The sequence below is a fragment of the Melanotaenia boesemani genome, chromosome 16 (genome assembly GCF_017639745.1).
Source record: "Melanotaenia boesemani isolate fMelBoe1 chromosome 16, fMelBoe1.pri, whole genome shotgun sequence".
In the NCBI taxonomy this organism is placed as follows: domain Eukaryota; kingdom Metazoa; phylum Chordata; class Actinopteri; order Atheriniformes; family Melanotaeniidae; genus Melanotaenia; species Melanotaenia boesemani.
The window spans coordinates 15,941,680-15,967,924 of record NC_055697.1 but is presented as its reverse complement, the minus strand read 5'-3'; the positions used below and the strand labels follow the sequence as shown (position 1 = coordinate 15,967,924).

Here is a 26,245-nt window from a genome sequence, read left to right as displayed (position 1 = left end):
GTTTCTTTAATTACCAGCTAAAACAGTCGTCCACACAGACGAGTTGAGACGTAGGCTACTGGCTTGAGTTTTTTCAGTTTTGGGAGCCCGAAAACACAAACTTCGCACCATTTCATTAATGAAAAAAGTCTGAGAAATGCCACAGTGCAGATGATTGTCTTTATTTTATTTTTTTTAACGTATGGGTATATGTTGATACTTATCATAAATCAATGGAGTCATCCGAAATGCTTCATTTATGGTGAGAAGTTAACTACTGAAGGTATAGTCAAGTAGGCCTTCAACGTGGGCCAGGTGGGCGGTCCACAGCTTTTTGGTATTGCATGAAAATAATCAAGGAAAACAGGAAAATAGGTTGGGACCACTGCCTCATCAGCACCGTGATCATCACAAATAATTTGAAATATTAAAAAAAAACCCACTCCAACATACCATTGAAAGCAAAATATATAAATCTAAACTAAGAAAGTTAGTCCAGAGGCACAGTAGTCTTGTAATCCTAATTTATTGGTAAATTATCTCTAAATCAGCCTATTTATGGTTTCTTATAGAATGAATAGGGATTTTATCTTTGTACAAAAAAACAAGAAAAAAAAAAAACCACCACGAAAAATATGTCAGTTTATTGCATAAAATATATGCAAGAAAATACATTGCATTTATTTTTATATACAACAGTGTCCTGATAACCTTTGTCCCCTCCACATTCTTTTGATATAAAACCCAGTGCCTATACCCCAACCATCCTGCACTGAAAGCTCAAGTAATTACAAAATCAAACTGTATCTACTGTATGATGAATTATTTACAAATGGCACACCATTTACTACCCTCTTAAATAAGTGTAGCTGTTTAAGCACGTTCTAAAAGTAAAACATCCAACAGTGAACTTGTCTTTACGTGAGGTAATACAGTTTAAACTTTAAGGCAAATAAAATCAACTTAATTCAAGTATAACCAACTAATAATAACAATGAAAAAATATGTTGAAACATGCTTAAATATTTAAGCAAAAATCTCAAATGAATTCGCTTTACAGTTAAAATACAAGACAGTGGAAAACAATTTTCCTTTAAGACAGTTAACCAAAAAATTAACTGAGAATCTAAAAATGTTTGTGTTGCAAAATGGCTTCAATTAAATATGGTCCTTAAGAAACTGATCTTAAACACTGAAATGTTAACAAAAAAATATTTCATGTGCGTTAAGACAATCCAGCATGACAGAATATAAACAATGACACATTACCAAAAGAAAAGACATTGATATTGAGTATCATATCTCACATGTAAACCAAGTATGAATCACAGTTGTCTTTCATTTGCTTTCATTGACGCTTCTGTTAGCGAAAGTGCTCCTTTAGTCTCCAGATGCCCTCCTGACCAGAAGTCCTATGAAAGTCGCAGATGCTCCTGAGTAGCTCTCTGAAGACAGGGGCCTGTTTCTGAGTCAGTCTTGGTTTGAAATATTCAAGCACTTCCTGGGTGGTGGCTTGCCCGTCCACGCTAGCCTGGAAGGCTATGAAGTTGCGCAGATCCACTAAGAGCTCGTCATGCTCAGTGGGTGGAGCAGGGGGAGAGCTGGTCTCTGGAGTTGAACTATCCTCCTCCTCTTCTTCATCTTGTCTATGGCTGGAGGGTTTGCTGATGTGATTCCGGGCTTTCATCTTGGCCAATAGAGAGGATGATGAGAGTGGGGCAGAGTTTGAGTCGTTACCTGCCCCTTCTCCACTGAAATGAGCTCCTGCACCAGGTTTCTTTGATGACTTCTTTATAACAGCAGCATCCTAAAAGCAATCAAATGACATGTAAAATGCAGGATCACACATCTAAAAAAGCTGTGTTCACTATAGTGGTATATCATTTCATGAAAGCACTGCTACTACCTTGCATTTGGCTGGAGTGGGGGCAGATTGTACAGATGGTGCAACTAAGAGAGAGTTTTTCTTTTGTCCAAATCGTTTCCTGGAGAGTAAAAAGTAAAAAGTGAGTTGTTTGTCTTAAACTAGTGAAGCTACTCACAAATCTTTCAATGTAAGACTACATGCCTTGCAGGAGTAGGTCTGTTATAGGGCAGTCTGCACTGCTGCCGAGAGATTTTAAGTGCTTTAAGGGCATCTTGAGCCACCCTGTTTGCTTCTGCTTCCACAAGAACATAGTCAGGATTGGATGACTCCATGATGGTGTCATGCTGCATGACACTGTGGATACCTGAATAAGGCAAATGAAGAGTAAGAAAACAGAGAACAAACATATCCTTTTGTAAGAATAACTAAAAATATGGCAGATCGGATATGTGTTCACAAAAAGCCTACCAGATTTCTTGAAGAGCTTTGCCAAGACATAATCATCTGACTTTTTCTGATCTTCGGCTGTATTATCTTCCCCTTCTGTCTTCTTATAACTCCTTTTCTTTACCAAATGAGAAATCCTATGACCTTCAAATCGAGCATCCCGGGAGTGTTTGCGTTTTTTATGCTTTTGGTTCATTTCAGCAGAGTCACAGTGTTTTCTTTTTTCCTTGTGTTTCTGTGGGCTCATCAAGGCAGTGCCTCTGCTTTGATGATAGCTGGGTGAGGTTGAGTTGTTGATTGCTGGCTTGAATGAGTCAGTGTCTCTGTTATTCTGCCCTGATGGCAGTGTATTTGCTGGAAGATTTTGCTCTGCTTCCGCACCATTTGATGTACCCTGAGAGTTTTGACTGCAGGGAGAGATGTTGCAATCTTTTAATGCAGGAATGGCTGTTGGTCCTGTTTCAAGCTGGTTTGTTGAGGAGTGTTTTTGTGCTTTCCTGCCATGGTTTACCACATGTGATGGCCTTGGCCTCCCAGGTTTCTTGGGTGCTTTCACATCAGAGCCCGTCCCTGTTTAATGATATCAACAAAACCTATCAAATGTATGTTGACAACACTATCTCTGAAAGAGTTCAATATAAAGTGCACAATAAAGTGCTGGATAAAATGTGGCTGATAAGAAGATACCTGCAAATATGGCGCTGGTTTCTGTTCCCTGAGATCCATCAGGGTCAGCCAGAGTGAAGAGCTCATATATGTCATTTGACTTGAAGAACCGTCTTTGTTTGGGATCCTTTAGAACACGATTGGTAAGAAACTGTTTGAAGATTTGCCTGAATTACAAGAAATAAAACATAAAAAATTTAGATACTTGAATCTAATTAGCATTTTTGGCTCAGCAGGCAATCCCAGTCCTGTGATCACGGAGTACTTTGGCTGACGGATGAGAAAATTAGATAACCTCAAAACTGCAGGTATTATAATAGAACTGCTATTGTTGTCCTATCTTTCTTTTTGAAAGCACTTCACAGATAAAAACTAAACAGAGCAACAGTTTAGAAGTCCTCAACTGGCCATTTAATGATGTAGGAAAAGCTTTTCAATTACTGAGAAGTGGAACGTGTGAGCAGTAATACAGCGATGATGCAAGCAATTAAGTCATTACCAGTGTTCACAAATGTGTAAGGTAAATAGAAAGTCAACCAAAATGAAAGACTTTCATGAAAAATACCCCACCCCCCTTCGAACAAACAAAATAAATAACTAACTAAAAAAGAAAAAAAAATAGTTTTACATCTCACTTCTGTGATATGTGCAAAGTGTTCAAAGCTGCTATATTACCTGTGATAGATTTTCTCTTCGATGGTCCCTGCAGTCAGCAATCTATAGATTGTTACTTGCTGCTTTTGGCCTATTCTCCATGCTCTTTCCCGGGCCTTTCAACAACAAAACACACAAAACAAACAAACAAACAAACAACAACAACAAAACACATTCAATTTAATAACTAAAGTGTACAGTTGGTAAAACAGGGGAAAGCCCCATTATGTTTCTTCTTTTTGATTTTGCACACAACTTCTTTTTGTCTTAATGCAGCTACACCTGCTACCACAAGCGTCATGTAATAGCAGGTTTATTTAAAGGTGCTCTGAGGGCTAAACCATACCAGCCCAGTATACTTATATTTCATCTGAGGACATGCATGTCACCAATACAACATGAAAGAATGGCCACATATACACGTATTTTATGTATGTACACATTAGGGAAGGGATGTGATTTTATGTAATTACAGGGTTTGTAATTAATTAACCTTAATTAATTGCACTTTCACTGCATTACAATATTTGCCCTAAAAAGCAAAATTTTTTTTAAATTAAAATGGATTTTATTTGATGACTGAATCAAATAATAAACACAGACATTAATACAGTAAACTCAACCTCTAGTAATATATTTAATTGCATTTCTTCACCAAACAGTAGGAAAAGAAATATAAAATATCCCTGGGCAAAACTGAACAGACTTAAAACTAAAGTGGCATTTTAAGTACTGTAACTATTAGGTCCAGCTGGTCTCTAATGAAGAGTCTACAACATTACAGTACTTTCAACTTTTTAAATGTTTTGGTCCGTCTGATGCCCGTGAGATGCCCGTCTGGTGATGAAGCAGAGATCAACATCTCCTGCTCTGAATGCAGCTGGGAGCTGGGACTACTTCTTTGAAACAGAGTCCTTGGATCCATTACACACACACACACACACACACACACACACACACACACACACACACACACACACACATATATATATATAATATATACACACACACACACACACACACACACACACACACACACACACACACACACATACATACATACATTCATACATACATATATATATATATATATATATATATATATATATATATATATATATAATATTTTCTTTTACCAATCAGATAATACCTAAAGGAATAACGACAGATCTCAGAAAGATCCCGAGGACAATATGCAAGAAAGCTGAATAACTCAGCTGTCACTCAAGGCAGTTCTGTCTATACTAATACATACCTTTATGTCTTAACTCCTCTATTTACATTGTATCGTTTAAAACCACATCCCCTACACACTTGTCATGAATGGGTAAAAAATAATATTAAGTACTAGACAGTAAATGTGTCCATTTCTACAACAAAGATTAGCAGTTTAATTTGGGGGGATCTAAAGGGACTGATTTACTTTTAGAACAAATTTTAATTGTTACAATTTTCAACCTTGTGGGATTTGTGTTTGAATAATAATTGCAAGGTTGAAAATTTAGCCAGACTGTTCTCCACCACTCACACAGCATCAACTCCACTGTATCAAGGGTGGAGAATAATCTGACCATTATCCCACCATATTTTGCTAAATGGGGAAGACACCTTTACCTACTTGTATATCTATAAGCCACTCACAAATCAGTGGTCTTGGGCAGCACTAAGTCCAGGGTGCAGTAACTCTGGCCACAAAACAGGGTGGACAAGCAAACACTTTCCTGTAACATCATCTTTTTTTTTTTTGTTGTTTTTGCTTGTGGACCTTAACAATTATGCACACATAGAATTGAGCAGTGCTGTTATTAATTCTGGTCTTTGTCAAAATGTGTTTAAAACACCTACACTTGGATATCACAGGGGGAAGAGATTGCTGCTGAAAATGAGAAGCCAGCAGACAGTTTTCTACCAGCCATCCACTTCTATTAAGTCAGGCCAGACAAACACTCTCGGGTGAAATAAAGCACTTGTTTTACATTTGAATTATTTAATCTGAATGTCTAACCTGTGTGTCAGTGCTGGGGTTCCAGTCTGGATCGTAAATTATGACTCTGTTGGCTCCAGTCAGATTGACTCCCAGGCCTCCAACTTTAGTGGTCAACAAGAAGATAAAAATGGATTTGTCCTGTAACACAAAAAGGCCGGGGAAAACACAATGGTGATTAATGGACATCATTTTAACTGTGTCATACTATCTGGTAATCACTTTGCGACGTATGGGTCATAAAAATTTCCAAAAGTAAACTGTTGACTGAAGGAATCTCAGCCTCTCTCCTATTAAGCCCAATATAAACAGAATAAAACATCTGAATGAATCTTGTTGCAGGGTTGGCTATAACACATGAATTTATGTTATATTCCTGTCTCTTACACACAAACCAAAGAGAGATCAACCATTACGAACAACAGACTGACATCAATTAGTGTTTTCACCTCAGGCTGAATGGGGTTCCACTGAAGCATTTTGTCCCCAAGGACAGGATTTTCATGAGAAACATTCAGAGCCATTAAGGAAGGGTAAACCTTACCTCGTTGTAGCGGTTGATGAGCGGCTGTCGAGAAGCTATTGCGGTCGTACCATCCATTTTCAGGTATGAGTAGTTATTCTTCATTGCAAACACCTCCAAGATATCCAGCATCTGGAAAGGGGGAGAGATGAGATAAACAGATGCTGAGAAAAATTAAGACAGGGAAGGAGGGCAGAGATGGTGAAAGGGGGGTCTGAGGTTTGGATTAGCTCTTAAAGGATTAGAGCAGATTAATATTACATGGACAGAGATGCCAACAGGGAGGGTCTCAGGTTCCTTCTGAGCAATAATCTCATTGGTATTGACCACAAGCTGGGGCCTCTATCATATATACACACATTCCCTCTGTTTCTCACATACTCACCTCGACATATGCAACATTTTTAAGACACAGTGACTGCAAGTCGCCAGTAGCAAACACACAGAAATGACCTCAAAATCTAAGATGCATACTTGAAAACAGAGATCCATTCAAAAATCCATCCAAGAGCATTTACACAAAGTAACTGTCAGCTATTTTTTAAGGGATTAGAAAGTCAGAGGCTTGTGTTCCTAACCTGTCTAGACTGAGTGAAGAGCAGGACTCTGTGGCCCTGTTTGTTCCAAAGACGCAGCAGTGACTCCACCACTATCAGTTTGCCTGAGCGTTTCCAAAAGCCAAACTGTTCCTCCTCAGTTAGTTGGTCCTCTGGGATTCCCCTTAGTATCCGCGGTCCACCTGAGAAAAGGTCCGGGTGGTTACAGATCTTACGCAGGGCAATCAATCCTGAAAACACCTGAAACACAGAAAGAGGAAAATAAAGTTCTCAAACTGTTCAAAACAGATTAAATTATACTCCATTTTGCAGTGTTGCACCTTTAAACAAATAAGCACATTTACTGCAGTCTACTGGAATGAAAAACATAATTTATTTAAGGACAATAAAGGCTGTGTCTCTTGATGAAGGCCCAGCGGTCACAGCATTAGTAATGCTGGTTAATGGACTGCGAGTGACCACTGAATACATTTAAAAGAGAGTGTGTATATGTGCAATCTGGTCACCCGTGGCTCTTCCACCATGTCCATTTGGTTAGTGGTGATAATTGGTAGTCTCACTCTCATGGGTGAGAAGAACAATGGCACAACCCTCTTTCTTCAAGTGAACATCAAAAATACAACATAAATACAACATCACAATACAACATAAAGTACACACATTTTTTTTATCTGTGAGTGAGAGATAAAGCAAAATTCATCAGGAGAGCGGTTAAATTATGAATAAGGCAAGTCTTGTTCCTGGAAGTTTCCTGGCCAAGAGTTGTGTCCTTGTCCTTGTAATGTGTGCACACAAAAAGAGGCCAAATGAAAGAAGCACTGATCACAAACAAACAAACCAAAATAAAAAAAAAATGAACATGCTTCAACTATGAAAGAGAGAATTACCTGCATATCACCATTGAGTATTTGGTAGACCTCTTTGGAATCTAAAAAGCTCTGATACACTTGCCGCTGTTCCTCTGTTAATCTGCAGAACAGAACCTACAAACACACACACGCACACACACACAGAGGGGAGTGTAAGAGCTTGTAATGGGCTGTGAACATCAACTTTAAAGCCCCTTGATGAAGTGAGTGTGAAGAGAAATTAGTGGGAAGCAATGTGTTTCTGAAGCCAACACTTTCCCGAGGGACTGATTTAATGAGCTGAAGTGGACAAGGGAGTCAACCAGCGTCAACGGCTAGGACAGACCAAAGACCGGCCACTTTAATGAATACCAACTCCTTTTACTTTACCAGGACTTTATTAGCTGACTTTACCTGACAAGAGGCTATACACATTCATCAAATACTCCAATGATGAAGTACACAGTCACATCAAATCAAATGAACATCTTTACAGTTAGGAGGATCCAGGTCTTAGTTTTTGCTCAATGTTAAAAAACAATAGGGTGAAATATGTGATGATGATGAATACCTGTTCATTTTTGTCAGGCAGGGAGAGGTTGGCCTTGACATCTGCCTTCATTCTTCTGAGCAGGTAAGGATTTATGGTGTCCCTCAGCACACATGCGCATTTAAACGCTGTCTGGACCTACACATCGAAAACAGTTCATACTTGAGTAGTAAACACATCACCGCATGCATCTGCCTCACTGTTCATGGTTCCTCGGGCTTAGCTCTCTTGCATCACCTCCCTTGTGTTGCTGTCCCTCTCAGCACTACAAGCCATTAAACATTGATCAGAGTACTGTTGGTCTCAAGGGGCAGAGCCATTTTCTTTCATCAGTGATACTGACCAGCTCCACTGGAAACAGAAGGGAAGTCTGAGAACCACTTGGTCCCACCCCACACTAGAGGCCCCACTGTAAATGGCCTGCTCCACTTTATCTAGAGTCAGTGCTAAAAGCCAGTTAGTCTTTTAAACATTAACACCCTTGGGGTCCACATGGGGATCAAAGACATTGCTGGCAGTGCTGGAGGGGACAATAAAATGGTGGGATCTAGGGCTAAATGGAGGTCAGAGTGGGAAAGAAGAAAAGGAGGGCAGTGAAGGATCTAGGATCTTAGCACAAGCTGCTGAGTGGATTCACATGGGAGCACGTTTCAGTAATGGATCCAATATCCACATACTCATATAGCCCCACCCCAAACACATACGTTTCTGCATACATATATCTGTATATACATGCTCTTTATGTGTCATCAGAGGCTCTGCTCTGCTGCTCTGAGAATTTCGAGATCAGGATAAGGAAGCAGAGCTTTGCCCTCTCTGACTATTTAATAACATTAATAATTAGTAAAGGTTTTTATTATCGACAGCGGAAAAAGCATCAATAGCCAGCTTAAATAATTAAATCTATACAGTCAGTGGGTTATTAACGATTGGACGCTAATGACAGAGCACTACAATTTAGCTCACTGGCTTTTTACTTTAGCCTCTTCCTCTCACACATTAGGAAAGAACTGGAGTTCCTTTGCTTGGACCCACATTATCCTGAACTGCACTTAATGGTTTTGCTGTTGCACATTCTGTCCTTCTAGCAATCCAAAATTATGTACACATGAGTGTTGTGAGTAGTGTTTCTACTACTTCATCTTTTCGTGACTCTGTCCCAGCGCTATAGTTATAGGTTTATGGAATTAACTGACCATTTCTTGGAATATCATTACAAGTCGCATACAAAACAAAGATTGGGACATGGGTTAAAGCGGGAAATTTAGATAAAAACTAATAGTACATTAGTTGGAGTCCATATTCATGTACCTGTACAGGGGAGGCATTGCTGTATCCTCCCATGGTAATTGGTACTGAGAACTGCTCCATGAAGACAGGCAATGTCCCCAGTTTGCCAGGAAAGACAAAGTCAAACAGAGACCACAATTCCTTCAGGTTGTTTTGCATAGGTGAGCCTGACAGGATGAACCGGTGAGGAGTGCGAAACTGTAGAGAACAAAGCTAGAATGTCAGGTGCATTTTCCGGTGCAAGAATTTCTGGCATAAAATTGCTTTCTGTATTTGAGGGGAAAAAAGCTTAAAAAGGCAACCATGGTGCAAACGCATAAGAAATGAAGGAATGTAGGAACAAATGTAATTCTTGTATGAATTTTTCTAAAATTAATGCATGCTTATGTGAGAAGGGATTACCTGTTTGCAAGCAGTAGTGATTCCAGCATTTGGATTCCTGATTTTATGGCCCTCATCAAGTATTATGTAGTGCCAGTCATAACGCTGCAAGATGTCCTGTAAATTTCTTACAGCTGAGTAAGAGGTGATCAAGATACCATGACATGATGCTATTTCTGGAATAAGCTTTTCCTGCAACACAGAAAACAAAGACACACACAGAAAATCTTTGTTTACATTAAAGATTTTTTTAAGCGCAATGACAAATCATGTTTGCATTTTTGGTATACCATTTTTTAAAGCAAGCAAATTCTCTCAATATTACTCTAGAGGAGAACGGTATAGATGATAAGAATAAGAATATGATGTATAAACAGATCTCTAGTGCCCCCCAGAGGAAAGAGGATGCTCTCTCATTCACAATAGGCTCTTACCTTATTGCTGGTAAAGGAGCCAGTTTCATGTAGAACTGCCACTCTGAAAAGAGGCCACCAGGAATGAAACTCTTTCACCCACTGATGCATAACAGTAGCAGGACAGACAATGACTGTTGGACCCAAACCAGCGTATCTAAAATGGAACACAAAATAGACATATTTCCTAATTATTTTGATCCTCTTCTTAAACATGTTATAACTTGTTATTATGATAAAACCCAACTTCAAAGGCTTTCATACTTATGCACTCAGTCCCTGTGACTAAAACATTAATAAAAAAAAAAGTGCAGGCATATATCCTTAGCTCTTCAGTAAAGATTTACAAGAACTTAGTCAAACACACACACAAAGATGCACTAATGGGCGGTATGAACCTCTGCCTGGTGGAAGCTATTGATACTGGGCCATAATTGAGTTTGCAAGCAATCAATTTGTGGGCATCTATAGTAGACAGAGTATTGACCATCAGGGAAGCTCCACCTACAGAATACAAGTGTGTCATTTGTGCAGTAAAACCAGATTATCATAGCCACTCTCTTGTGTTTTCTGCGGTTGATTTGATGCCCCACACCTGCTCCACTTTGACAGTTTGAAATTCGTTTCAAGTGTTAATAAAGACACCAACACAGATTCACTGAAATACACACAGTGTCAGTGTTTTCTCTGATGTCTGCAGTAAGAAAGTGAAGAGTCTGATAATTGAAACATGTTTAATAATTCACAAGAACACTCTCAGGCAGAAATCCCCCTAATCAAATATTCATACCACACAGACACACAGTCTCTGGACATAGTTTGTGTGTGTATATATATGTATACCTGTAGTTGGACCCTCTTGTCCTCAGTTTGCTGTAGCTAAGTCCAGCCAGAAAGCTGATGACCTGGATAGTTTTGCCCAGTCCCATCTCATCTCCCAGGATGCCGCCTGCCTGCTGACAGTGGAGTTCCCACAGCCACCGGACACCCGTCTGCTGGTACCTGAAATTTTGACATTCATGTTCACAAAAACTTCACAGACCTGCATGTGTCAATAGCCACAGACATCAAAATGAGCAGATGGAAGAAGTTTCTGTAATAGTCAATGGTTTCAAACTAATTTCTGTTTCAATCCCTACCAGCCAGAGGAATGATACATGACTGTAATAGAACAGAATGTTAATAAAAAAATATGGAGAGATAAATAAAATAACTGTGACCATAATTAAGCCAAGCGTAAATGCAACACATTCATTGTTTACTGATTAAAATAATTATTGTTGAATTATTACAGTTCCTGGGCAAGTGTTCAAGAGCAGTGGGTGTGACAGAACAAAGTGCAATAATACTTTTAGCACAACAAATGGTTTGTAGTCATGAAAGTACCCTGCTTTCACTTCCAAAGATGAAAAACATTTTCAAGAACATCTTGGTCTGAATGTTCAGATATGTGTGATAATTCTGCAGCATAGTGAATGATTTGTGCTGAACTTACTTGTAAAGTTTTTTCCAGAGGAAACCAGGAACTTTGAACCCTTCATCGAATTCAGCATCGCTGTCATCTGAAAGCTCTTCACCTCTTTCTCTTTTCTCCTCCCGTTCTCGGAGACGCTGCCGCTTCCATCTCCTGGTAGACAATGAAATAAATACTGATGACATTTGAGATCCTCCATTTTTGTAACAAGATAGCAAACGAAAATAACAAAAACACGTTTCACATTCTTCACTTTAGTCGGCTTAGCTAACATTGGTGAATGCGCTCTCGCACTCGAGTGTAGTGGCGCCGTTGTGTTGCAGTTTCTCTTCCATGATTAACGCACAAATTCAGCAAGAAGCACCAGAAATCCAGAAACATGTAATCACAAACCAACCAATCACAAAGGAGTACTTCTGTGTAACTACGCTGCAAGCAGGGGTGCACGATGGGTCTGGAAGAGGTCCGTGTCATGCCTTTGCGGACCTACACAGAGCATATGGCGGTGACGCCATAACCGACCTTACACAGAGTATAAATCCAGCTTTAACTATCCTCTAAATAACATTAAGGAAGTGGTAGCTGATCATTTCAGATTACTTGGTAATACAAGCTTGTAAAGAAAGTGATGTTTCACACTAATCTGTTTCATTTTGTATTTTTTTTCTTATTGCTACTTGTTTTAAATACACTAGCAGGCTGTACACGGTGTACACTGCCATCCTCTGAATACAAGGATAGCCGTATAGTAAATATACAGAATAGATGGACTTGCAACTTATATTTGTATCTACTGCACTTAGTGACTTATTTTAACACTTGTATAGTTAAGTGCGTAGATTGCAGAGATTTTGAGTTGTGGGTATTTCCCTAGAGTGGTGGAACATTTACACCAAAAAGGTAAATGTAAAGAGAACAGTTTTAATAGTGCGAGAGAGAGGGCAGTTACAGCCACAGTCATCGGGCAGCAAATGAAGATTGATATAGACAATTAGTAGTGCGAGTTCCCCAGAAAGGTGTGAGGTGCAGAAGATAAGAATCCATCTTCATTTGGGCCTGGTCCTGTCACCCTGCCACACAACTGGTCCTTTAGCTGGGCCTGGGAGACCACACTCTCTAATTAAGTCAAGACTAAGCATTGGTTCAGTTAATTACACTTTTCTGGCCCCCACTCCACCCCCAAACCCAACTAGAAATACAGCCTGCTCTAATAATATAATTCTTCACATAAGCCAGTTTCACTATCCTTGCCGTGTCTATGCTGTTAAATTCACAATCAGTCACTATAGTGTAGAAAGAGGACACATGCCAACACAATTTATTTGGCAGCTATAAATATGAAATCTCATTAGGGCTGCTCTTCCATTAATTTGAGCATTAGAGTGAGTGAGTGTATAAAACCATGTGCAGGAGGATAATTAGGCCAGTGCGAGAGCAGAGAGAGAAGAAGAACAGGCAGTGAATTTGCTTAGTCAAGAAACAGCTGCCAATCTCATCTGGGATTAACTCTCTTTCTGCCCTATGGAGCCAGCAAAAACCAACTGCTTTTCTCCTTAAGTAATGCAAAGAACAATAGCCTATTTGCACCATTGACGTTACAAATGCAACGCAAACTAAAGGCTCAATCTGGTGTTTGTTGAGCATTTACAGACATGGGTTTCTGCACTCTCCATAAAAGAGAGCTGACCAATGAAAACTTTTTGCACCTTTGCATATCACTAAGAAATCCAAATAAAGGTTTTTGACATAAACATCGATAGCACATAACTATACCTTAGTCGCTGCCTGTAGTGCTCCAAATCCCCATCGTCTTTGTATTTTTGAACTTTACCCTCATCTTCATCCTCTTCATCTGAACTCTCAGGATAGTATTCATCCTCACTGTCTTTGCTCTTTACCTTCTTCCTGCCTTTTCCCTTAGGTTTTCTCTTGTATGGTTTCAATTCATACTCATCATCAACATCCTCTCCAAAGCCCTCTTCCATGGCTTCTCTCTCCTCCTGGTCAAGATCTATTCCTTCATCACTGGGCAAGTACTCTGACCCCTCGCTGTCTGTTTCCTCTCCCTCATTGTGTGGCTTTCTTCTTGGCTTAGGGAGTTGTTGGTCAGCCTTGGGTCGAGCCTTAGGATGGGCCTTAAGAGCAATTATCTGCAGCTTTCTCATGCGCTTCTTCAGCTTTTTATCCTTGGATGAGTATGTTTTTCCAGTTTTACTTCTCCCCCCATCATTAGAGCCAGGTATAGAGCTTCTCTTCTTCTTCAGATATGGTACTTTCTTTCTCTCAGTAGCCAACTTGGCCTGGTCTGCCAAGTACTGGTCAAAGGCAGAGTTCTCAGCCAGCATCAATTTCCGTGGCTCTTTCTTCACTTCTTTCTGTTGTATTCGGGTTCCAAATGGAGTCATGTGACCCTTTCGGATAAGCTCCTCCCATTCAGTCTCCTGAGCTGGCATGAGCATGCTGCCCAGTGTGGATGGTCCTGGTTCTGGTACAACACACAAAAATGCAAAGTCAGATAGAGAAACTAAAGTATCAAGTGGCCAGTTGTCTTATCGCTAGTCCTGTAGAACTTTCTTCACCACCAATAGCACTGTGGGATTTACTTATAAATAATTTAATAAGAAAAAGATGGTGTGGACCCCAGCAGGCTATGCACAGACACAAAAAGTATTAAATTTACATAAACCAGAATGAGTTATGAATCACATTTAGCAATCAACAGATGGACATCGAAAAACGTCCCAGTCCTTGGAGCACTAATTGAAGGTGGCAAACTTTTTTTTTGTTTTGTGGTCTGACTAAAATCCAGCAAGTGTTGTCTTAACATTGGTTTGCCTTTGGAAAATATCTTCGAATAGTTGGCAATTTTTTATTAACTGGATTGGCCAATTGTCTTATCTCTAGTTAAATGATTACTGCACTGTTGTGTGTCACCGTCATGTAAAGTTTTCTCATTAGATAGTGGATTTTACTCCTGATAAACCCACCAACCACTCTACATAGCTGACTGAGAACATGTAGAGTAAATGTGCAACATAAATTTTGATAAGTGTGTCTAACTTGACACCAACTGAAAGTACATCACTGAATACCCTGATAACTAATATTTAGTTTAAAGCGTAGTTTTTTTTTTTTTTAACTCAATAGGTATCTGACGATTTCTTACAAAAGGAATGCAACAGAAATAGCTTTCAAATAATATGAAAACTCTCAAGGCTGTTTCTCTTTTAAAGGTTATTTTAAACATATTTGCAAGAAGAAACCAATCTTATTTAAAACAGTGGCTACACACTTAATGCCACACCCCTATGCTAGTTAGTAGGCTTAGAATAGCATGATTCTGCTGCTGTCAGACTTTACACTGAACACACATAAATTGTATTTACATATTTATGTACTTGTTTATTTACATATTTTTATACTGTACATACTCACCCTGTCAGACCATATACTGTACATTTTATTACTAACTGTGTGTGTGTATTTTTTCTATCACCTGCTATCTTCTTACTGCACCTGTAGCGTTGCAACAAAGCAATTTCCCCACTGAGGGAGTTATAAAGGTTTTCTTCTTATTATTATTTTCTCCCCTTTCTTTTTAACATATTCATGATTTTATCACAAACCAAGTAACTCATTTATTGAGCATTCAATGCACAGTATAGAATCTTAGCTGTATCAAATGTCTAATAAATATATACTTGTGGTACACTGAAAAAGGAAAATAATTACATTGTTCAAAAATAAAGGCACATTACCTTCCTCTTCACCATTTTCTGCCAAAAGCTCAGCTTCCACTCTCTGAGTGTCCTCTCCTCCTAGAATGGCTTGAAGTCGCCTCTGTTTGGCTCTGACTTTTTTCAACTGTTTCTCCTGAATCAGGAATGGTTTCCATCATTACTGTCACTAGCTTGATTGTAGTTTTGTGTCATTATTGATTTGAAGGCTTGTCATAAATAACATTTTACCTTATTTTCTTTCTGTCGTTTGACAGATTCAATCTTCCTACTGATGTCTTTGCTGGATGCTGCGTAGGGAGACAGCTGCTCAATAATCTTGTTGATTTGCTTCAGAGATGCTGTAACTGATCTGAAACACAAGAAATCAAAGCAGAGAAAGATTTATTTCTCATTTACAGACTGCTGTAATCTTAAAATAAACAAACGTTAACAGATGAATACATTGAATTTTGTATAATTTCTTGATTATTTTCTTTGTCTAAGCTTAATTAACAATAGACTGGCAAGACAAAACAAGCTAAGTTTGGTTTATTTACCATGAACAAGGATCACTTTACTAAAACAAATGAATGAAAAGAATAAATCATCCCATCAAGTATTATCTTCCGATGGACACTTCAATGCAACATACTGCAAAGAGCAATACTAGATTAATTCTAATTAGTGTTCTATACCTGAGATCATCCAGCACTGCCTCGTACTGCTTCTCAGCCTCAGCTTTAGCAGCAGCCTGACTCGCTTCCTGGATTGCCTCATCTACTTGCTGAAGAACACCTTGCTCGAGCACATCCTGGTCATACACAGCCACACCGAGGTCCTGGAGTTCATCAGCTCCTGAACTGGCAGACGCTGCCTGGATACGCTGTCGGTCAATCTGCAGCAAGGGTCCAGACCTTTTGTCTGCAAAATGCCCCACAAATGTCACGACATTAACTGACAGTGTATGAGCCATAAAAAAAGAGTGTTTTTATTTTCAGTTTTTCTCTTGAGTTGGACATCTCACCATTGCTGTTATCTCCAGGTCCTGAACTGACAGGATAGGCTGCAGCTGTCTCAGAGCCCTGGTTGTTTTCAGGAAAAGTGCACAACGCTGAGCCCATTGTAGCTCCATCCTCCTCGGACCCTCCTGGGGTGAGGGCAGCACTAGCTGGGCTTGAGAGAGAGGAGGACCCCTGTTGCTCTGCACTTTTTACAGGCATAATGATGAAGCTGCCGAGAGTCACAGAGGTGTCAGACGTTAAGTTGTCCAGCTCACTGTCTGTTTTAAAACCTTAAGAAATTCTAACGTTCAACACAATTACTGGGAAAAAAACACATTATAGTTTGTAAAAGAATAATGTTAACTGGGACCCAAAATGACAAATTTACACGTTAGTTTAAACAATGCCTTCATGATTATATGTCAATTGTGATATGTAGGGATTAGCTTAGTAACTAAATACAATAAGACAGAAGGTTTAAACCCCGAAACAATGTTGAAAAAACCACTATATTCTTTCACAGGCGTCTATTGTTTACGTGGCTACGCTAACCGGCTAAGCTAACACTGTGCCGAGCATCACTACTGATCGGCTTTAGGGAGCACGAGCACTTCGGCTTCGATTAAACTGCCAAATACGTGCCAACAATAGACTGTAACTACGTTAGCAGTACTGTCTGTAAGAACCTATTCAAATTAAATGAAGTGTTGAAGCGACAATGACAGGAATCGCTTACGAGGCGTGCAGTTACATATCACCAGCTCCAGTTATGTCATGTTGTTTGCCAGCAGTCCTCTTTGTTTCCGGGTGCCAGAAGTCAACGATTAGCTTGTTGGACAGCGCCCTCTGCTGGCTCAGAACTGTAAAACCCTTGGCCTCTAGAGGGCATCACAAAACCACATATTTTAGTAGAGAATAAAACGACTAGTTTAAATGATCGCACCGCTGCACATACTAGTGGGGACCACGTTATGTTGCCTGTTGTATTTGTGAGATGCAGAAACAAGTTGGAAACCAGAAAACCAAATGTATCAACACAGCAAACAACTCTAAATTGAAAAACGTTAATTTTTCTCAGCAGAGAAACTGTCTATTTATACATCAGAAAGCTTGGACTTTATGCATGTTAGAAAACGCAGATATTGCCAAGTATTTGCATCTCAGAGGAAGTTTATTTCCAGTGCCTTGCAACAATAAATGAAGGACTTAATTAAAATATCCTCTCTGCCTTGCACTGACATGCCAAAGCAAAAGAAAGCAATCCTTCTAAATTGTGTTATCTGTGTAAGCAAACATATCTATATAGAGATGGATATTGCTGTCACCCTTGGCTTATAAAGTGTAAAGCTTGGAATTCTGGACTATTTTCAGTTCTTAACAGTTTAACATGGGTTGTCTTTAGTGGAGTTTCTCAAGAGATGCTGGAAGGGATTTGAATTAAAAATGTACAGAAATAACTGTACGTGTGTGTCAAAGTAAGACCTTGTAGTTTAATTGGTAGAAGACCTGCAGTATGCAGAGCTCTGATCAGGTAACCCAAAAACATGTTTTCACTATTGGCTTTCTTTATGACAGTAGATATAAAGGGCTGCAGATCTAAAGTTAAATAAACTACCAAGCCCCATATATATTACCTATGGTGGGAATTAATAAAATGATTCATTCACACAATGTGTGCCTGAGTGGATTCTATTCTATTCTATTCTATTCTATTCTATTCTATTCTATTCTATTCTATTCTATTCTGTTCTACAGTCATTTAGCAGACGCTTTTATCCAAAGCGACTTACATTTGAGTAAGAACAACACATGCAAGAATTCAAACTAGATGGGACATCATAATTAAGTGGTACTCAGACTGCTGTGAGTCCAGTTGGACCCAGGCGCTGTCATATAGTGCTAGAGGCAGTGCATATATATATATATTTTTTTTTTTTTAGTTAGTGGATGAGTTGCAGACAGGAATGTATGTAAACCTCTTGTTGTAACCTCCATCTTTATATATTTAGCCAATGCTTGACAACCTTTATCTCTGATGAGAAGATAATATTTATGCCTGGCTATGTTTTCTTTACATCATAATTTAGGCAAAGTTCAGCTGGGTAAAGAAACGTATCAGACCACATCAAGCTCATAGGATTTAGGTGCTCACCTCATAGGTGAAAACATTGTTCATCTTACTTTATGCTCATTTGTTAGTAATCTTGCTTGTTTCCATGCAAGGGGTTTGTAGATTTATAGAGTGTAGGAGGGTAGGGTACAAATCCCAGAGGGTGCAGTGGTTTGCTCTTAACATCTCTGCTACGTGTTGCTTTGAATTATGGCAGTAGAATAACAATGCAAAAAAATTCAAGAGAGCATTGTAGGTTTCAGCTGTAAAAACTTGGTGGGCTTGGGCTTCTGTCAATTTATTGCTCCAACAACATGCTGAATATTTATGTAGAAAAAGGAGTAAATGAGGTGAATACATAGTGTAAATGCTACTTACTGTACCTAATATTATCCATGTGAGGTGGTGGAATAAAGTAGTTTTTCATCTGTTTTCGCCTGCACTGTTAAACTTACATTGATCACTTTTTAGTGGGTATGGCCTTTATCAGCTGACTGGGGATACACCAATACTTTGGGGATTGAATCATTGTACAGAGTTTTTTTAAACAGGCGGGCATAAGTACTTGTTAGCATTCTGAATCATTTTCAAGTTTAAGTTCTGCAGTGGAACATGTGCAAACATTTTATGTGGTTATTCCTTCCTTCAAAGCTTGAACCTGAAATTTCTTCTTCTCTTTTCACCTTGGCAAATTCTTTTACTCAAGGCCACCTTGTTTCTCTCAAACTTCATCCCTTAAATGAATGTTAGGAATCTGTTATTGAGGCCTTGGTTTCTTCCTAAGCAAGAACAAATGAACTTTTGTAAAGGTGATAGTTAAATGTAAAATAAAATAAACAAGTGCTAAAAGATAACTCAATCATTTGATTCACTGCTTGAAAATCTGGACTTAGCAATAATTCAGATAATAATTACGCTCATTAAGCAAAATATTTGCTTTAAAATTCTAAAGTTTGGAGTAAATTATGTCTCAGTTTTTCTGATTGTAATTTTATAGTTTAATACCTTATACGCTATGTAGTGATCAAGCAAACAAGTCAGATTAAATGACAATAGACCTAACTGTCAGGCATAATCTTAACATATGTTACAATAGTTTATTATTATTTTTTATATCATTATAACCTGGATCCAATCTCCATGTCTTCATTAAAATGTAGTGTAACTGTGGGTGCATTAACATTCGTATATATGACACTGTTTGGACCACTGTAACCTTTATTAAACTGTCTTTTTCACATTTTTACTGAACTTAACCATTCCAGCCAAGTATTTAAGCTAAAAAAAAAACAAAACAAAGCCTTGTGAGAAAGTGAGGATGAAATATCAGACACCAAATAAAATGTCCCCACTCTTGACATTGCATCATGAATAATGAATAACTTTGCTAAACATACCACCGTTATTGTACATTATACAACGAAATTTCCACTTTCCATTAATTGCGTACAAAGACTAACCCTAACTCTTACCATTACCAGTGAATGTATTACCTTAACTTTAACCTATACCAATTCCCACATAGTACCTAACCTTTGAAAAAACAGAAATAAGGTCATTAAAACAAGAACACACACATCAAAATCATGGCACTTCTGCTGGCAGAGTGTTGTGCAGATAAATAATCTGGCTTGAGTGGATACCTCAGGGTTGAAGTGGGGAAACACAAGGACAATGATGCTTAATCCTCAAACTAGTTAATAAATCTACATGAGTGAAGCATCACATCTGCATTTTTGTATATTCAAGCCACACTGTACTTAACACATGTGTGGCCATGTTGGCAGGGCTAATGTCTCCCATGTGTTTTCCTGTCCCAGTTAATACATGTCCGATTGTGTGTCTGACAGTAATTACAGGGGTGGGCTGGGTTCTTATCCGGGTGCATCAGACCACTGCCATGCTGCTGTAGATCCCCACTTCATCTGGTTGTGGTTTCAGTAGCAGGTGTAGGTAAGTATGCAAATAGCCATATGACAACTGTACATTACTGTGTTCTTGTAAGTATATCAAAATAGACTAGGGTTAGGGGATTACCTGTTTTAGAGACTGAGCACAAGGGAGCAGGTTTTTTTCTTATCTTCTGAGAAAGGTTTTAAACATGATTGCTAAATAGCATACAACTGCAAGCAAGCTAGTTCTGACAAACATGCTATCTGCCTATCTCTTCCAGGTCAGTTTGTGTCAACAGATTACTGGGAGTTCACACAGAAGTGTGTATTTAGCAAACCTCAAACACAGCTGGAACAAACCACACCAAGAGGAATCAGTATGAGGATCGTGTGGTTTAGTGAAAAGTCACATGAAACCACCAGAATCCTAGTCTGGGCTCAATGTATTTCATGTGTCCATACATTCTTTTGTATATGTATCTTGTCATTTCAGTGTAAGAGTCTGGGTATGCATTGCTCTAACAAGATAAAATCTCCTGTTTGATGTGGTCTGGAAGACTCCAATAAGTGATAGCTGTGGACCACAACAATGCTGTCAGGGTCTCTGTGATGATGTACAGTGGCAGAAGTTCCCCTGCCAGAAGATGTCTTGAAACATGAGCTGACATAAACTGGTGAAATAAAGCAGAACACATAAAGAAATGACTGATGACTAATGATTTTTAAACTTAGGCTTATTTAGTTTTTTGCAGGGACTGTTTTTAGGTCTTTGGTTCACAAGTTATTAAGATATATGTTCACAGTTGTTAAGCTGATGATAGATGCACTGACATGTGCCTCTAGCAAAAAACTGCAGTTAATCTTTCAAATCCTAAAGCAGATAAAGAGGCTGATGAATGCACAGCCAGTTAAATATAAACTTCCTTCAACGGGAAAACTTCCAGTCCACCAAGTTTTGTTTAATCTGCCGGTGGTTTAAATTGAGTTATGACTCTAATGCACTGGTGCCCCATAGGGAGAGGAAAAATCAGCTTTTGGCAACATTGCTGTTTAATAATTTATAGTCAGTTGATAAGTCTCACCATATAGAAAACCAAATAAATCCCAAACACCTTTCTGATGCCATGCATCTGAGAGTAAAAGTGTGTGCGTGTTTAGTTTGCAGGCCTCTTTCTGTCATTGAACTATGATATTTTTGTTTACACATATCAACATTCAGGGTAAATGAATACTGACAAATTCCACCATTCAAGTCCAAAGCTATTAAAATTCCCTCCTTCTGTCATACAGCTACAAAGCCACCAACGCTCCTAATCTAATAGTACTCAGTTTCTTAGTCTCGTTTGGCTTTTAACTGTGATTTCCAAGCTTTTCAACACTGACAATCAAAGATGGATTCCTCACATTCTTTTGTGCCACTAAACTGTGGTACTACATAGGTTTGACTATTGTGCCCGCATGGGATACAGCTATAGGGAACTTTCAAACAGCTCTATTGTTTGTTGTGTTATTTGTTCTTGTGGCCCAATCAAAAACATGTGTACCATTACTGTAAATGTGTCTTGAACACACAGAGCTGTGACAGGAATGGGTGCACAGAGACATCACCCACCAGGAAATTTACGGGCATAAGAACAGATATTTAGTAAATTCAAGTGCTAGAGGACAACAACAGGAATCAGTTGTGATGATGAGCTGAACCAAGGACAATGCTGAAGTAATCATACTAAGGTTCACAAGGGGACAAGCAATAATGCAGGGGGTTTAACTTTTTATTTAAAATCTGATGTGTCTAAGCTTATTTCAGGGAAATATGGACACAGGATCAAAGTTGGGATAAAAAGAGCAAGACCAAGACAAGCACTGAGTGGGACTGAGCTGGGTGATAAAGATCAGGTCAAACTCCAAGTTCAAAACTCTCTCTTCCTGCGGCTGTATTGAGATAATCTAGATGTTCTGAGAACAGGAAACAACTCAACACTTCCTGCCAATTCCTCACATTTTTAGTGTCCATAAGATTGAACCTTAGAAGCCTTAATGATTTGTCAAACAGACTTGGTTAAAAAAAAAAAAAAAAAAAAGAGTCTCACTAGCAAATAATTTTAGTGTTGTCCCAAAGGAATTTGCTTTTCCACAGCCAATACGTTTTCAAAAAGCACTGTTAAAACATTGTATACTTATGATACTGATAGTGATGTTAGGCTAACTTAATTTAAAATGACCATGTCATATTAACCTAAAGAAGACAATGAAATCCCCATATATAAGTAAGATATGATGAGTGAGAACATGAAATTATAATAAATGCACAAAATAGTTGGGATGCTCTACAATGTGAATCAATACAGAATTCACTGATTTGGGTCTTATTTGAACCCTACATTTAAAAGTGCAATATATTTGATGTTGAATGAGCATGAACTGCTAAAACAACTAGTCCTGACATGTCCCATCTGGTGTTTATCTACCTGAGGGTTGGCCTGGGTGGCGTTGTGGTGGTCCTGCACATCTTTCAGCTGTCCCACCTGTCATTTTATAGTGCAGCTTAGCAGCAGTAAATAATGGTACCAGAACAACCACAGTCGCTAACTGCAGTCCATTATGGTGGAGATGGAGCCCATTGGCAGAACAAGACACTAACTGAAGAAGCAACTGAGTCAACTGTTTGTGGACCAACAACAGTGATCTGGCCTCTCTGCAGTTAAATAAGTAAATTTTTATTTTATTTTAAAAGATTATGCTAATTTTGGATTTCATTCTGGTAAAATGATTAAAAAGAATTTGGGACAGAAGAGAAAAAAGACAGTATTACAACATTACACTTCACTCATAAAAAGCTTCCAAGGCACAATGCTGAGATGAGGTTCCCTACTCTGGTAAAGACTTCACCGTCAGATAGTAAGAATATTTTTTCTCATGGTAACATTTTGATGTGGCATTCAAAACTATGAGTTCAAACTTTACTATCCCAGCGAAAAAAAAACAACCAAAAAAAACAAACCCATGGGGGGGGGGGGGGGGGGGGGGGGGTGCAGCTGCCTAAGCAGGGAAGCCCATCACTGCAGACGCCACACCGATCCGCCTGTCTATCTCCTGCTCCATCCTTCCCTCACTCGTGAACAAGACCCTGAGATACTTGAACTCCTCAATTTGGGGCAGGACCTAATTCCCAACCTGGAGAAAACACTGCACCCTTTTCTGGCTGAGGACCATGGTCTCGGATTTGGAGGTGCTGATTCTCATCCCAGCTGCTTCACATTTGGCTATGAATTGAGCTGAAGAGGTAAAAATCACAGCCTGACGAAGCCAACAGAACGACATCATCTGCAAAGAGCAGAGACCCAATCCTGAGGCCATCAAACCAGCTCCTCTCAACACCTCGGCTGCACTTAGAAATTCTGTCCATAAAAGTCATTAAAAGAATTGGTGACAAAGGGCAGCCTTGGCGGAGTCCAACCCTCACTGGAACCGAATCTGATTTACTGCCGAAAGTGCGGACCAGGCTCTGGCACCAGTTGTACAGGGACGAGGGAACATAAATACATACAGTCCAGAAACAATGCTGGACCTAAGCTGTTTAAGATGGACTGAAATGAAATGGGAAACTACCCTGTGGTTTAAGAATCCAAATTTGAATTTGTTTTTGTGAAATTATGGACCTCATGTCCTCCAGGCTAAAAAGAGGTGGAAAACCCAGTGCAAAATTTGCTATTGTATGGGGGTCTTGCACATGTTGCAAATTAATGCTAAATTATAAACATAGACTTGGGAGCACTATCCAGAGGGAGGGCCCCTAATGCATGCAGAAAGTGCTTTGGCACTTTCTGCATAAATTACAACAGCAGAGCACTGTAGTAAATGAGTCTCGGTTCTAAAATGGGCTGTCTGCAGTCCTGACCTGCCATTTAAAAATTTTCATACGTCACAGAACAAACATATAACAAAGGAGGCCCATAACTATTGAGCAATTTAAACCAAACAGAACAGATTTGAACCAGGCATTAAGGTCATTAGATATCATGATTATTTTTAATTCAGGGTGGAATTTTAATAATTTTGACCAGTGTATAGTGGCTTGCAGGTGTGCAAAAAGTCCCTGCGTATGCCCACAATTATTCACCTAAAAATAATATTGATAAAAGACAGACATCTGAGTCTGTAAGGAATTTAGCCTCAAGGGACCCCTTTGTCCATATTCGTATTTGCCTATTCTTCTGTGATGCCCAACTAATTTACAACAAGTGTCTGTTGTGTAGTGGGGATGAGACTACTCGTGGCAGTTCTCAGTATGATGTAGTTAAGATTTACGGATAGGCCAACAGGGCAAAGGTAGATCTCTTGGCCAAAGTGTTGGGACTAGGCCCCCATCTGCCCCGGGAGTCATAAATTAGCCAAAAGCTTTGTTAGCCAATCACTTTTCTGCCCCTTCCCTTCTGCCACATTTACCCTTTATCCCTATTAACTTGGCCCCTGTCCTCACTCAGCATGATTGGAAACACGCCTCCACGCCAAGCAGCCCAGAGAGCCCACTGAGTCACAGAGTATATAGCAGTGGCTTCACCCAGCCTGATTACTGAAAAGCGTAACTGGCTTCTTTGCTGTTCCCAGTGGAGTGAAAAACAAAGTAAGCACAATTTACAGCTTGGTGTCTGAAGCTGTATACTGCAAGCTTAAACATTTGCAGACTTATTCTATCAGATGTGATAGTTCCCTTTTATAATCTGGTTTTAGAACAATTTGATGAGAATCAAGAAAACATTGTGCATGCTGAAGATTATCTAATCTCTGTGGTGGACCAACTCAAACATCCTGGTGTCTTTTGAGGCCCACTTTTTTAATTGGACAATCAGAAGTGTTTCCAGCTGTGTGGGGGGGCCATTGACCTACCTTGTAAAACAGTCTAATTAATGCATTAAAGGAACAAGCGAAGTAATACACCAGTTCCTTTATTTTTTACAGGATATCAAATCGAAGGTCAGCAGTGACTTATGTGGGGTGATAATGAATATTATCTGTCTTTGTCTTATGAAGTATTTTCTCTGCCAGTATTTTCTGGTTTGTAGACATTTAACAGAGACTTGGCAGATTTACCTAACATCAGGCTTTGATTACAAACGTATCATGTGTCAGCTCATAGCACAAAAAGTACATTGAATTAGTTGGATACGCACTAGTCTGCTGTGTAAAGACTGAGACGATCTGAGGCTGTGGCCATCATGTGACCCTTTAATGCAGAGTTTGAGGCAACTGCTCTCCCCCTGCCAGGAGTGTACAGGACTGACATGTAGCAGATTTATGTATGTACATAGGAGACTCTTCCAAATAAATGGGAGGCACTGCTGGGAAAGTGAAAGTCTCTGGAATAGATAGTGTAATGTTTGAGAGCCAAAGTCTATGAACCGCTGTGCAACCCAATCAGATATCAGCTCTGGCTCAGATAGCAAAAGAGTTGTGTCAGAAAGGAAAAACAAAGCTTTGCGCATTGCTCAAGCCAGCAGGGAACACTCAGATGATCAAGGAAAAAAAGAGGGAATGATCAAATATAGAAATGGAAAACTAGGTATTTTCCTTTGTTTTTATTGCTTCTTCGTGTGTCCTTTGTCCTCCACCACATCCTTTTGTACCACCAGTTGACAGTGTAATACAAACATGGGAACCAACAATGGAAAATACAGTTTGTTGCTGCTACCAACCATGTCCCTTTCCTCTCCTTACCCAGAACGCTCCTTCCTTCCTGACTTTTCCCTCAGCTCCTTTGAATCAGTTATTAATTGACAAAGTTGGGAGCAGATTAACCTCAAAATAAATGCATGTAGTGGAGGTGGAAATTATGAATCACATTCATTCAGTTCAGTTCTGTTATGATTGTTTTGGTTTTTCTTCTTGACCT

At 39.2% G+C, this 26,245-nt stretch overlaps 1 protein-coding gene across 1 annotated transcript; it reads right to left on the bottom strand.

Moving 5' to 3' along the window:
* Positions 1-608: 608 nt before the first annotated feature.
* On the bottom strand, positions 609-17,175 carry ercc6 (excision repair cross-complementation group 6). Its single transcript, XM_042010581.1, has 22 exons — positions 17,090-17,175; positions 16,377-16,582; positions 16,048-16,273; positions 15,602-15,722; positions 15,392-15,506; positions 13,407-14,118; positions 11,655-11,786; positions 11,003-11,161; positions 10,181-10,316; positions 9,768-9,938; positions 9,387-9,563; positions 8,097-8,213; positions 7,565-7,660; positions 6,699-6,917; positions 6,142-6,252; positions 5,619-5,738; positions 3,635-3,729; positions 2,981-3,126; positions 2,315-2,863; positions 2,048-2,210; positions 1,886-1,964; positions 609-1,786 (listed from the first exon to the last, which is right to left on the bottom strand). Exons 2-22 carry the CDS (start codon positions 16,570-16,572, stop codon positions 1,343-1,345), a joined length of 4,284 nt encoding a protein of 1,427 aa, XP_041866515.1. The 5' UTR covers positions 16,573-16,582; positions 17,090-17,175; the 3' UTR covers positions 609-1,342.
* Between the last annotated feature and the right edge of the window lie 9,070 nt (positions 17,176-26,245).

Bases quoted from the DNA above. Each gene is read 5' to 3' on its own strand.
- ercc6 (XM_042010581.1), bottom strand. From the start codon at position 16,572: ATGCCTGTAAAAAGTGCAGAGCAACAGGGGTCCTCCTCTCTCTCAAGC. The intron at 15,723-16,047 runs GTATAGAACACT...CTTGTGTTTCAG, and splicing joins GCAGTGCTGGATGATCTCAG to ATCAGTTACAGCATCTCTGA. The intron at 9,939-10,180 runs GTAAGAGCCTAT...TCTGTGTTGCAG, and splicing joins GCTCCTTTACCAGCAATAAG to GAAAAGCTTATTCCAGAAAT.